General features: G+C 51.3%; 2 protein-coding genes across 4 annotated transcripts in view; one reads left to right on the forward strand and one right to left on the reverse strand.

Moving 5' to 3' along the window:
- DNASE1 (deoxyribonuclease 1) overlaps positions 1–1535 on the forward strand; it is a 28422-nt gene extending 26887 nt beyond the window's left edge. For both annotated transcript variants that reach the window (XM_032605018.1, XM_032605019.1), the window contains 4 exons: positions 91–203; positions 290–444; positions 856–952; positions 1173–1535. In XM_032605018.1, coding sequence (XP_032460909.1) covers positions 91–203; positions 290–444; positions 856–952; positions 1173–1226 — 419 coding nt within the window. In that variant the 3' untranslated portion in view covers positions 1227–1535. The remainder of the gene's footprint in view (positions 1–90; positions 204–289; positions 445–855; positions 953–1172) is intronic.
- Positions 1483–13291, reverse strand: part of TRAP1 (TNF receptor associated protein 1) — a 45003-nt gene continuing 33194 nt past the window's right edge. Inside the window, exons 11-18 of one of the 2 annotated variants that reach the window (XM_032605016.1) lie at positions 13189–13258; positions 9808–9955; positions 7447–7632; positions 6844–6982; positions 6354–6439; positions 4894–5039; positions 1876–1948; positions 1483–1724 (exon numbers count right to left, since the gene is read on the reverse strand). In XM_032605016.1, coding sequence (XP_032460907.1) covers positions 1623–1724; positions 1876–1948; positions 4894–5039; positions 6354–6439; positions 6844–6982; positions 7447–7632; positions 9808–9955; positions 13189–13258 — 950 coding nt within the window. In that variant the 3' untranslated portion in view covers positions 1483–1622. The remainder of the gene's footprint in view (positions 1725–1875; positions 1949–4893; positions 5040–6353; positions 6440–6843; positions 6983–7446; positions 7633–9807; positions 9956–13188; positions 13259–13291) is intronic. The other variant, XM_032605017.1, reaches the window with a different exon arrangement.

The raw sequence follows: 13291 nt of genomic DNA on the forward strand, positions 1-13291 counted from the left end.
CTCGAAGACTGGCTCATGTGTCCTCCACCACAGCCCGACTCCTGGCTGAGCCCAGCCCACACCGGCTCAGTATGACTCCTGTTTCCACAGAGATCAAGGAGTTTGCCATTGTTCCCCTGCATGCGGCCCCATCGGATGCGGTGGCTGAGATCGACTCTCTCTATGATGTCTACCTGGATGTCTGGCAGAAGTGGGACTTGGAGGTGAGGCAATCCCCATCCCCACCCCCAGCCTTGGGCTCTGGGGCCCCCCTTCTGCCCCAGGCCAACCAGTGTGTGTCTCCTGGTAGGACATCATGTTGATGGGTGATTTCAATGCTGGCTGCAGCTACGTGACCCCCTCGCAGTGGTCATCCATCCGCCTGCGCAGGAGCCCCCCCTTCCAGTGGCTGATTCCTGACACTGCTGACACCACCGTTACATCCACGCACTGTGCCTACGACAGGTGAGCGGGGCCCGGGCCCACACTGAGCCCCCAGGCAGGGATGAGGGAGCCTCCATGACCAGCTTCAGAAATGGTTCCCAAGCCCTGTGACATGCACCCTCCTGAGCTTCACTCAGTCCACTTAGGAAATGGAATGAAAGGAGCAGCATTTCTTAGTTTGGGGGTGAAGCACATTTAGGGATAACACTCACTGTGGGGTATGTAGGTTGGTCAGTGGTGTGCAGTTTGGGGCCCAGGTTGCTCAGCTCAGAGTGTTGGGGTGACAGTGAGCCAGGACCCGACTGGCCCCATGGGAACATTTGAGAGCAGTTGGGGAACAGTGGAGCTGGGGGGACATGCTGGGACGAGGTGTAAGTGCACAGAGCTAGAGAGTGGGCTGAAGGGGACCTTCTCTTGTGTCTGATGCTGCAGGATCGTGGTTGCAGGACCTCTGCTCCAAGATGCTGTGGTTCCCAACTCAGCTGCTCCCTTTGACTTCCAAGCTGCATACGGATTGAGTGACCAGATCGTAAGTGTCCTGGTCACGTAGCTCTAATAGGGGCCTGGGACACAGGAACATAGACCTGGACCCACTGCTTTTTTCATTGACTTGAAAGAGACACTTGTCTGTGGCCCTGGGTGCCTCTTGGTCTCCTTTTCCCAGGCCCAAATCCCGACTGGCCTCAGGAGCATGAGTGCAGAGTACTAGATGTCTGGGTGTCCCTGTGCTCATGGCTGTCTCCCCACAGGCCCTAGCCATCAGCGACCATTACCCGGTGGAGGTGATGCTGAAGAGAGCCTGACGCGTGAGTGGGGCCTGGCCAGCGACCTCCGCTCTGCAGCCTGTCGCCAAGAACTGAGATGACACAGCCAAAGGCTGGGGACAGAGTTTAGGAAACCAGTGCCTGGTCCTGAGTGCCCCTGCCCCTCCCCACCACCGTGGCAACTGGAATTAGAGGAAGGTAGGCTTTTCCTCACTGTACCCGCTTCCATTGTAAGCTTGGAGGTTGTCTCACCAGAGCACCCCACCTTCTCAGTCTGGACAAAAATTCTAAGAATACATTTTAAGTAAGAATACATTTTAAATGAATAAAGCTCAAAAGCAGGTGTTCCCATCGGCAGCATCCAGTCCTTCCTGTGTCATCGTCCCCACCCACCCCCCCAACCCTGGGCAGGAGGACCTGGGGCTTTCACAGCTGTCAGTGTCGGTCCAGGGCCTTGATGAGCAGGTGGTTCAGGCGGCTGACCATGGGTCGGGGGTCATCGACGAGCCCCGCTGTGATCATGGCATTCTCGTAGATCTGAAAGGCAAGGCAGCACCTCGTTGTTTGCTAGTGGGAGGGTGAGCGAGGCCTGATCCCAACCCAGGGACCTCAAAGAGAGAAGAAAGGAAGAGAGAGCCTGACAGCCCCATGCCTCAGTTGACTCTTCGCATTCCTCCAGCAGACTCACCTGATCCACCAGCAGCTGGGCCAGGTCAGGCTCGCTATCTCTCAGCTGACTGAGCTTCTTGATGAGTGTGTGCCTGAACACAGAAACCACCCGAAGTTATTAGCTCAGGGCTGGGAGTGCACACACAGCCTCTAACTTGGTGCTCCAGTGACTTTTCTGAAATGTTGGGGTTATCAGGACATGCAAAAAAGGGTAATAGGTCCAGTATAAAAAATGAAGCCCATAATGATCAATTATAGATTATATACCCAGAAAACCCAGCAAAAATTTTGATACTAAAATTGATTGATATAAAGGAAACACTACTAAGGTAAAGAAAGATGAGTTTAATATATGAAAAGACATGTTGTAGTTCTTATAGTTCTTGGATGAGTGGACCATAAATAGAAGTGAAACTTTCCTTAAATTAATCCATGTTTAATAGGATTCCTTTAATCTAAAAAATCTAGTATAAAATTTATAAAGTAAACATGGAAGAGCAGTTAGAGGAGGAAGTCCCAGTTAAAACATAAAGCTCCAGTAATTAAACAGTTCTGGAAAATGAAAAGGTAACAGCTCAGTGCAACAAAGTGGACAATGTATATAAATGGCCCAATTCATATAGGAATTTCGTTAGTACCTCATAAAGACAGGATAACTGGGCCGCACCCAGGAAACAAGTTGGATTCCGACGTGATTTATTTCCAGAGAAATGTAAAAATTAAAAGCAAAGAAGTATAATACTAGAAGAAAACAGGGAAGAAGTATTTTATAATCTCGGAAGGGGAAAGCCTTTTTAAACAAAATACAAACCCAGAAGTCAGAAGAAAAGAATGACTACAAAAAAAACATTTTCTGCACAGGAAAAAATACAATGGGAAACATACATCAAAATTACAAGGTATATAATTTTAAGAGAATGGCAAAAATTGATGTTTGATAAAACTGAAGGCACTGGGGAAAGGTTCAGAGGACAGCAGGAGTATCTTTGGTCCCTGTCTGAGACGAGATGATTCCCTCCCCTCACAGGGCTGTTCAGAGTAGCAAACACTTTACAAAGCAAGGTGAGCACACTGCACAGCAAGTGTACCAGAGGAGGCCCCACACAGTGTCTCCGAAGATACGTGAGGAAACTGGGGATGGGGGGGGGCGGGGAGTTCACCATGAACTCCCTTAGTTCTTTAGAATTCTCAACCGAAAGAACATATCAACAAATTTTAAAGCAAATCTGTAAAGTAAGAGTCTTTTGGCAACAGAAACGAGCACTCTGCACAGCTATCTTACAAAACTGCTTCTGTGTCAGAACTAGTTAAGGCAACGGGGTGTCCAGTCAGCGTCCATCTCTATTGGGGACTCACAGCTGGGAACTGTGCACCCATTACACAGGCCTGCACCCATTATGCCAACCTGCCAACCGGGACATCTCCTTGGAGAGGCGTCCAACGCTCTTTGTGGCCAGCCATGAGCCCAGATCTTTTCACCCAGTAATTGTTGCTAGTAATTTGGCTCAGAAACTGGAAAAGGCACTTCCCCCTACTCCCCAGTAGTTTTAAGTAAATTAATGGTTCTAAAGCAACATGGAAAAATATTTATAGGTGATGAATAAAAAAATTAGGCATGTACTATATAAAAAAACCAAAACCCACAATAAGACGAAAGTCCAAAAGAAAATATACCAAATAGGGTACAGTGACTGTGGTGGGGGTGAGACTATGGACTTTTCTAGCGTTTTTGGTAACTTGTCTATTTAACTTCATGTAAAAAACTACTGCTATATACAATTTCCAAAAAAGAAACTGTCTCCATATACAACAGTTAGAAAATGAAATTTCAAAATATCCAATAAAGACACATCAAATAACTGTAAAAAATGTACAAGAACTCTAAAGAAAACATAAGTTTCCAAGAGATACTCATCTGAGAAGGCAGCACAGTTAACAGTGTGGGCAACAGGGTGTTCACATGGAATAAGATGAAACTAGAACCCCCCTTAGCCCCCAATCCCAGACAGGCCAGTTAGAGATGGGCTCAACCAACATGAAAGGGCAGAACTATACAGCTTTTAGAAGGACATGCAGGAGAAGAAACTCATGTCTGGAATAGATGCTTTTTGGGGTCCTAAGAAATCTCTAACAAATGTATATACATTTGATCACATTAAAATTAAGAAATTCTCTTTAAAGGACAGGTGAAAAGACAGAAAAGATATTTGCAACTGTTAAAGTATATATAAAGAACTACCAATCAATTTTTTTTTAAAGCCCAACAGAAAAAAGAACAGTAGCCTTCTAACTTGCAGGGACCTGGGTTCCCATGCTCTGCCCTCTGGAAGCAGTGGGCCTTACTCAGCCCAGCTGAGGATAAGGTGCTTTCACGCCTGGGCACACATCCCGGAGAAACACATGTGCAGCACCAGACGGGGGACAAGAATGTTCAGAGCAATGTGTTCCCAACATCCTCCAAATGGAAACTGCCCAAATGTCTATCAAAATAGAATAAATAATTGTGCTGAGTAGATTCATACCCTGTGATTCAGCTGTGAACAAGAACAAACTATAGTCACCCCCACAGATGAATGCATCTGATCACACGCCGAGAGAAGAAACGAAGGCTTCAAAGGGAACCTGTGCACAGGGGTCCATTCACGTGAAGTTCAGAAACAGGCTGAACTGAGCTTGTGTGTAATGACGCACAAGTAGCCGAAAAACCATAAAGCACAGTGAGGAAGTGACTGACACAGAAATCAGGACTGTGGTTCTCCCTGGAGAGCGGGACAGAGTTCAAGTGGGAGGAAAATAGGAGCGTCTGGGTGTCGGCAAGATTCAGTTTTGTTAAACGTCACATAGGTATAGTTTAATACAGTTCAATTACACGAGTGTTTATAAACATTTATCAAACTGTCCAAAAGCTTTATGCACTTTCTATGTGTTATAAATAAAAGAACACACACTCACATACAATTTTAAAAGATTACCTGGCAGGTCAGAAATGAGCATGCCCATCCCCTGGGCCCAAGAGGCCTGGAGCCGGCAGCCTTACCTGGGGTTGATCTCCAGCGTGGGCTGCAGCAGCTGAGCACGCTCCTCCTGGGTCTTGGCCAGCTGCTGCATGCGCAGGAAGTGCCGGGCGGCCCCCATCTCCAGCACCGTGATCATAGCAGGGTGGATGTCCAGCCGAAGAGTCACCTGCAAGCAAGGCCGGGGGTGACGGGCCCTGGCAGGGTCTTGACCAGGTATAAAGCTTCCCCAAATGACAAGACAGGAGAACGCAGGTCTCCAGGGACATACCCTCAACCAGCAGTGTTCCTCCCTCCCTCTCTCCCTCCCTCCCAATTGCCTGCTAACAAATCATACCCTGCTTGGGAACTCCCTCCTCTTCTACACTCCAAAGCTACCAATTTCTAACCTATCAGTTACCATCCAAGGTCCATCTTGCCTGGTGTTATCTGCACTTCTCTGCTTCACAGGGTCCACTTCCAGGTCCTACAGCAACTGTCTGAAGACCCGCCAGGACTGGCCACCCCATTTCCCCTAGCCCAGCCTCTTCCTCAATCTTGTGTCCGTCTTTACTGCAGACGGTGCTCTCACCCACCCACTCCCTGTGGCTCCCTCTGGCCTTTATTTCATCAAATACACCTTTTTCTCACCGAGCCCCGAGGCTTCAGGCCTCCTGACTTACGCCAGAGACTCTCCTGGGCCTGCTGGGCCCATGGCTGCCCCCTTCCCGGCAGCACAGTAAGGATCCAGCTCCACGACTTCCTGACCTGCGGAAGCGCTCTGCCTGTTTCCTTCATAGGATACGGACGAGAATTCTACCTACCTCCTAGGCCACCTTAAATGAGTCACCGCTGTAAAGCATGGACATATGTGTGTTACATAGAGAAACCCCAGCCACACGCCTTGCTCCCTGCCAGGAAGCCCTCGCCTCCCTCAGAGACCCACTGCTACCTCCCATGGAGCCCCCAGGTCTGCCCTCCTCCGCTCTTCGCCTTCCCTACCCTGCACACCTGCCTGTCCCTTTGGGGCCACTCTTGAACATGTCCCTCAGCCAGTGACACCTGTTCCCTGGTGACTGTCTTTTCTCTTGCAGCTCAGAGCTGGATCAGTGGGTTCCTAGCTCATTAAAGCCTACCCAGAACCCCCACTGAGAACCCAAGCTGGACCATACGCCCTTGTGTCCTCAGCCACTGCAGCTCCTCTAGGCCTGGACGAGGATGGCCCTGGGGAGGCCAACTGGGGACACCTCTTCTCTGCTTCTGCCTGCCCACCAGGCCCTCAGCAGCTCACCTTCCACTTTCTTCATTCCAATTGCTCTACAAAGTGGAGGCGAAGCCAAGCTTGCCCGCCCGACCTCAGCAACTCCCCGGGCACATGTGGCTACGTGCTCACGAGCGCGCACACATGCAGGAGTGGCAGCAACCAGAGCCGGCAGGCTGGCCAGCTGTGCAGTCACCAAGGGCCATGGTGGCTGGGTGGTGGCCCGTCTTTGGGAGGCCTCACCTTCACGTTGGTGACACGGGACCCTAGCGCGTTTCTCATCCAGGCCATCAGGTCCTCTGTCTCCTTCTCTGACAGACGGTCGCCAGCTACAGGAGAGCAGAAGGGTGAGCTTGGAGGCCGTCTCCACAACTCCCTCCCCATAGGCTCCCAGCGGCAGGCTCCCTCCACCCTGCCAGCCACTGGCACAACAACAGAAGCTACCAGAACACTCTTCATCTAAAATTAAGCAGATAAATTTGGACCCCAGAAAGGACACTTTTGATTGCCTGAGGCCCATATAATTTTGTTAGGGCTTTAAAATGTCTGATTCTCTTAAGCTTTATCAATCTTAGGAAGGCAAGCTGTGAAAAGAAAACCCCATATAGACCCACTGTTGCAGAACGAAGAGGCCGTGTAGCAAACAGTGCCAGCTCCTCGGGCCTGCCTGGCCTCACCTGCACCCCAGGCCACCATCCACACCTGTGCCCAGAGAGAAGGGAAGCAAGCCGACCTGGGGAGCTGTCCTCAAACTTCTCCTCCTTGTAGTGGTCAACAACGATGTCTGTTTCCACAGACATCAGCTTCTTCTTGTCAAACTCACGAAGGTGGAGCAAGGTCAGCTCATCAAACTGCTCGTAGCAGAAGAGAACCTGTGAGGACCCGAAATGGCTTCCATCAGGCCTGGGGAACCCTCTGCCCGTGACAGGAGAGGGACACGGAGCAGGGGCTGGGGCTGCGGGCTGGGCCCAGCATCTGAGGGCCATGCAGGGGGTGCTGGGGTTCCTGGGCCTTGTGGACGCAGTGGTTTATAGATGGCTGTCAGGGAGCCTCTGGCTATATCTTAGAAGCAGTGATGCTATTTATAGAGAAATCCCTGTGTCACCTCCTAGAAAGACCCAAACTAGTAGGCAGGCTTCGGCCCGGCCTCTGTGACCCTGGATGCTGACTCTCACTGCTCCGCTCTCCCGAATCGTGGGCACATTCAGCCATTCCCCAGTGAGCATGGGGACCCTCCTTCAGTGCTCAGACCCCCTCGCCCTCTGACCTGGCCCCAAGGGAAGGACAAGTGCAGGGAGGCCCGGTAGGGGCCAAACCTGCCCCTTGGCTCACCCACCTCTGTGTTTTTCCACTTCATGGCCTCATAGTAGGGCGAGTGCTCCGCCAGGTGGCGGTTGGGGGCGCACAGGTAGTAGATACTGCGGGTGCCGGCCTGCATGCGGCTGGCGTAGTCTGGGAGGCTGGTCAGCTGCCCAGCAGGCAGTGCCGACGACTCGTACCGCAGCAGCTTTGCGATATCCTCCTGTAGACAGACAGAGGCCAGGTCACTGCTCATTCCAGGTCCTGGCTCTGAAAGCCTCCCGACAGCGGGGCACAGACTTCGGGAGCCTTCAGCTAAGGGAGGAAAGGCTCTGGCTGGCCTCACACCCACCTGATGACCGTGTCCTGCAGCCAAGGCAGCTCCTTTGGGAGCCTGGCCCAGGTACGGCGCCCTGGGCTGGCTCGGGCCCTGGGGAGCTCTGAGGGACTCCAGTGCTGTCCATTGGGCCCCATGTCAGAAGTTCAGGGGACCTCGGAGAGCACGTTCCACCACAGGTGGCCCAGGGCCTTGCTGAGAGGGCCTTTCCAGGTGAGCTGCAAAAACGGTCCCAGGAGTGGCTAGGCCCTGTCCGTGGCAGAGCCCACTCTGGACCCAGCATCTTCCCTCTGTCTCGAGTCACAGACCCTGGCTCTTGCCAAGCAGGGGACACGGGTGTGAAGTACACACTTCCCAGCCCTCCTCACAGCCAGGGGACGAGTCCTGGCCCAGGGGGTACAAGCCTAAGTGGGGTGTGTGACTCGGAGAACAGGCCCTGAAAGGAGGGGCTTGTCCATCTGCTCCTGTCGGCTGAGATGCTGGTGGCATCTAGATTCCATGAGGGAGTCGCCTGTAAGGACAGAAGCAGCAACAGGCTGGGGTCCAGCTCCCTGACACACCAGCCTGGACGTGACCTGACAGTAAACTGCCTCGTCTATGCCACCGACTCATCTCCAACAACCCACGGTGCCCAGAGGGGAGGTCCAGATGAGAGAGTGATGTGGTGGGGATGAAAGGGGGACGAACAGGCAAAACCAGGGATCTGGGAGCCCACCCGGCGAGCCAGGCTCTAGGTTCATAGGTTAAGCTCATGCTCTTGTGCATGTTACAGATCCTCATTAACTGAGTAAGGGGCTTCCCTGGTGGTGCAGTGTTTAAGAATCCGCCTGCCAATGCAGGGGACACAGGTTCAAGCCCTGGTCCGGGAAGATCCCACGTGCCGCGGAGCAACTAAGCCCGTGCACCACAACTACTGAGCCTACTTTCTACAGCCCGCATGCCACAACTACTGAAGCCCGTGTGCCTAGAGCCTGTGACCTGCAACGAGGAGCCACCACAACGAGAAGCCGGTGTACCACAACGAAGAGTAGCTCCCGCCTGCCACAACTAGAGAAAAGTCCGCATGTAGCAACGAAGACCCAAATCAGCCAAAAAATAAATAACTTTATTTATTTATTTAAAAAAACCCTGAGTCAGTCAGTGTTTATAAAGCACTCAGAAAAGCCTCTGGCACCACCTGGGTCCCGCTACCTACAAACACAGAGAGGAATGAGTGGAGAGTCCGAACAGGCAGCACTTGGAGCCACTGGAGTCCTTGTGCCAACAACCGGGGTTAGGAGGGCCCAGGGTGATGAGGGCCTGGGGGGAGCAGGCTGGTAGCCGCAGCGCCCAGGCCCCATCCCACCCTCCCTCATGGCCTGCAGAACAAACCCTGGGACCCCAGATGGTTGGTCACCCTCCTTCCCTGCTGCTGTTCTGCAGCAAAAGATGAAACCCCGGCGCTAAGAGTGACTAATGGGGACATGTGTCTTTTGGGAGTGATGGAAATGTTCCAGAACCAGATGGTGGTGGACGTACAACCTGTGAAGGTACTAAATGAACTGTTCACTTTAAGAGAGTGAATTTTATTGTATGGGAACTGTATCACAACTTAAAAGTGGCCAATAAATGTTTATGGAACAATCTCATCATTTTTAAGTAACTGCGCAATTAACCCAGTGGCACAGTGTTGATGGATTTCTACCGATCACATGATGAACTGCCCTGACTACACACACCTCACCTGCCCTCCCCACCCCGTGAACCAGGCACCTCTCCTGTCCTGACTTCCGTGACCTTCCCAAGCCCCCCAGGCCCTTGGGGGAAGAGACACTAAATGCCCACTCCCCTCAAATGAGGGCACTGGAGGAGCTGGACATGTGCTCAAGTGCACGCCGGGCCTGCTGGGACCACCTGCGGAGTCCAGAGGCCAAAGGCTGCACTTTCTGACCCCTGGGAGTGGTGACTGGGGTGCCTGGCTATGCCATCATCACGTCCTGGGAAGCTCAGGTTTCTGATCTCCAGCAGCTTCCTCCACAGCCCAAGGTAGCCCAGAGAAAGGCCCAGAAACCCAGACCCTACCTTGACCTCCTGCTCAGCCGTGGTCACGATGCCCTCCCTCATGAACAAGCCGTAATCTTCAAAAAACTTGGCATATTTCTCAGGATGTTTTTTACTCTGGTCAATGAAGAATTTTATTAGCCTCTGCTGTAGAACGCCCTGGAGTTTCCTATGAACAGAAAAGCATTTATCACAAAAGAGCAACTTTCACGAAACACAAACAGCCAGAAGGATATGAAAAAACGTTCAATCCCACTAATAATCAGAGAAGTGAAGACAACATACCAGAAAGTTACCCTTGGCTAACACCAGTTAAGGAGACATGCGCCCCCCAGAGTCAGGGATGCTAGCTGACACCCCCCCTGCAACCTTGTGGAGAGTGACAAAACTATGGTTCTGAGATTACACCTTCATGAGTCACCAAGATTTATGGACCAGGAATTTCACTGTAGCACATAAAATAGAAAACAATTATGGGACTTTGCTGGTGGCGCAGTGGTTAAGAATCCGCCTGCCAATGCAGAGGACACGGGTCCGAGCCCTGGTCCGGGAAGATCCCACGTGCCCTGGAGCAACTAAGCCCGTGCGCCACAATTACTGAGCCTGTGCTCTAGAGCCTGCAAGCCACGACTACTGAGCCCACGTGCCCAGAGCCTGGGCTGTGCAACAAGAGAAGCCACTGCAATAAGAAGCTTGTGCACCGCAACTAAGAGTAGCCCCCACTCACCACAACTAGAGAAAGCCCGCGCACAGCCAAAAATAAATAAATAAAGCTCTGAAGCCAGTTTAATTACAGAAAAGAAAAAAAGAAAACAATTATGAACAAGCTCAGTGTTCAACTGCAGAGAACAGGTTGAAATGAATGATGGAAAGCTACACGGCCATTAAAGATCAACATCCTCTAATGATATGATCCTTAAAAACATGAGAAAGTGCCTGGGTTGAAAGAAAAACTAGAAAAATCCCAATATGGATAAATTACAGGGTACATATATAAGTATGCAAAGACTATACATACTACTTGCTGTGCATTATATTTTTCATAATTAGGATCAATGCTGTATAAACTTGGATTTATACTGGATATACTATATGTGCACTACAGTTTTACAAAATTGGGATCTTGTGTATTAGGGTGTTTACCAGAGCACTACATAAAATTGTGAGCAACACTATTAGTGGTATTAGGGAGTATTTTTTTTAATTTCCTTAATATTCTGCTTTTCCTAAAGGTGAAATTACCATTTGTTTCCTTAATAATCCAGGGTAGGGGAACAATAATGTTTAACGTTCATTTAAGCTTATCCTCTTCCACTCCCATCCTGAATAACTCAGTCCTTCAGCCAAGGGGCAGCACCTGCATCTGTGGTGGGGCAGCCACAGCAGCCAGGATGAAACGAAGAGGGTGTCCATGCAGGGTGAGGGTTGGAGGAGCCTGGTGTGGAGTGTCAGAGCCCAAGGACCCCAGAAGAGGACATCCAGACTGGGCACAGCGAGCAGCTGGCAGAATGGCTGACAGACACCCCCTTAGCCCATCATGTGGCATCAGAGCCCAAGCAGGTGAAGGAGCAGGGAGCTGGTGGGGCAGGGGGGCAGCAGCGATGGCAGACTGGTAACATGAAGGGGACTGGTCAGAGGTAAACACATTAGGGATAACCAGGGGCAGATTCCTCACTGTCAAGGGAAGCAAAGGCCAAGACCACAGCAGTGCTGGTTGGTATTGGGTGAACTCAATACAGAAGTGCTCAAAGCACAATAGGAATAGGTCAAAGGGCAAAGGAGTCAGCCTGAGTAGGTTCCTGCTAAATCAGGGACAGTTTGGGCATCAAAATAAACAATGACAGTAACAGATTATAGCCCTTGAATAAAACAGGAAGTCAAGTCATGCAAATCAGTTATACAGATATTAAGAAAAGCACATGCATATTGTAAGAAATGAACACACAGCTGCCAAATACCACCCCATTACATAACATCATTACTAATTACAGAGGAAAAAAGAGTAACCACGTGAGCAGGCTGGCAGACACCCCCTTAATCAAGTGTCAACATGAACATCACCAGTAAGGGGACAACTCAAAGTCGCACACCACCTGACAGGATGCATCACTTTGCGCTACGCCTGCACCTAAGCACGAGGGAGCATCACGATCCGTGCAGAGGGCCGTTCTACGGAATCACTGGCCTGACATCTTCAGAAGCATCCAAGTCTTGAAAGTCGGGGAGACTGGAATTCGGCCAACCTCCAGGAGACTGGAGAAACATGACAACTAAAGGCTTGTGTGACTCTGGACTGGACCCTCCTACTCTAGAGGACGTGACGGGCACAAGTGTGCAACGTGGATTGGTCTGAGGATGAGACGTGGCAGCTGCACCAGGTCAACTCCAACTGACAGCTGTGCTGGCTAGGAGGAGACTGTCCTTGTTCTCTGGAAACACACCCTGAGATAACTGGGGACGATGGGCATAGAGTGGACAACTTACTCTCCCAGGTTCAGGGGAAAAATGTACTTTGCATCAAGTTTCTACTTTTTCTTTCAGTTTCTTTAAAAAACTTCATTTAAGTCTGACTCTGCTGGTCAAGATGAGTGCTCAGACTGACAACCTAGCCCTGGAAAACCACCAGCAGTGACCAAGTGGCCGGACACACCCCCGCCTACAGCCTTGCGTCCTGCCAGCGTCTGGGTCAGCCCAGTCCCAGCTGCTGGGGGCAGAGCACATGCCTGAGATCAGAAAACGTGGGTTCAAATACAGGTTCACTCACTGTCGGGTGTGACCTCCCTGTAACTCAGTTTCCACAACTATGACATGGAGACCTAGTGGCTCCCACCTGCAAGGATGACACAGGCTGCACAGGAAGGGCTTGGTACAGTCTGGGTGAGAATAAATGCTCAGTAAATAGCAGCTACTGCTATGATCAGGATGGGGGAGGAGAAATTCGGCCACCCCAGCTCACGAGGATTCCAAGAGCGATGTTTCCAAAAGAAAGTTCAGTGCCCACCCCTTGTCTCCTTCACACCATTAGTGACCTTCCTGGACTGAGGTCAGACGTTCTCCTGGCTCTGGGGCCGTCCTTTGCCTCGTCCACCCAGAAACAGCCCTGCATGGAACTTCCCCTGCCACGGCTACCCCAGGATTGAGTGATAGGGATTGGCCAAGGGAGGGAACATCTCCTGGAACTGGCAGCAATTCTCCTCAATGTCAGTCTCCAAACCCCTCTTACAAAAGCGTGAAATAAAAGATGGGGCAAAGCACACGTGACCTGTTCATATTCTCCAGGCCCATAGCTCCCTTGGGCACCTTCAGCTCCACCCTCTGCTCTCAGCAGCTTCAAGCCCGCCTGGGCCTTCCGTGGCAAAGGCAAACCCGGTGAGGTGCCCACTGTGTCCTGCGGCTGCTCACCTGATCAGCGCGCTCTCCTGGAGGAGCTCCCGGCTGAGGTTCAGGGGGATGTCCTCGCTGTCCACCACACCTGTGAGACACAGGCCGAGTGTAGGTAAGAAGG

Source organism: Phocoena sinus, chromosome 15 (assembly GCF_008692025.1).
Source record: "Phocoena sinus isolate mPhoSin1 chromosome 15, mPhoSin1.pri, whole genome shotgun sequence".
Taxonomy (NCBI): domain Eukaryota; kingdom Metazoa; phylum Chordata; class Mammalia; order Artiodactyla; family Phocoenidae; genus Phocoena; species Phocoena sinus.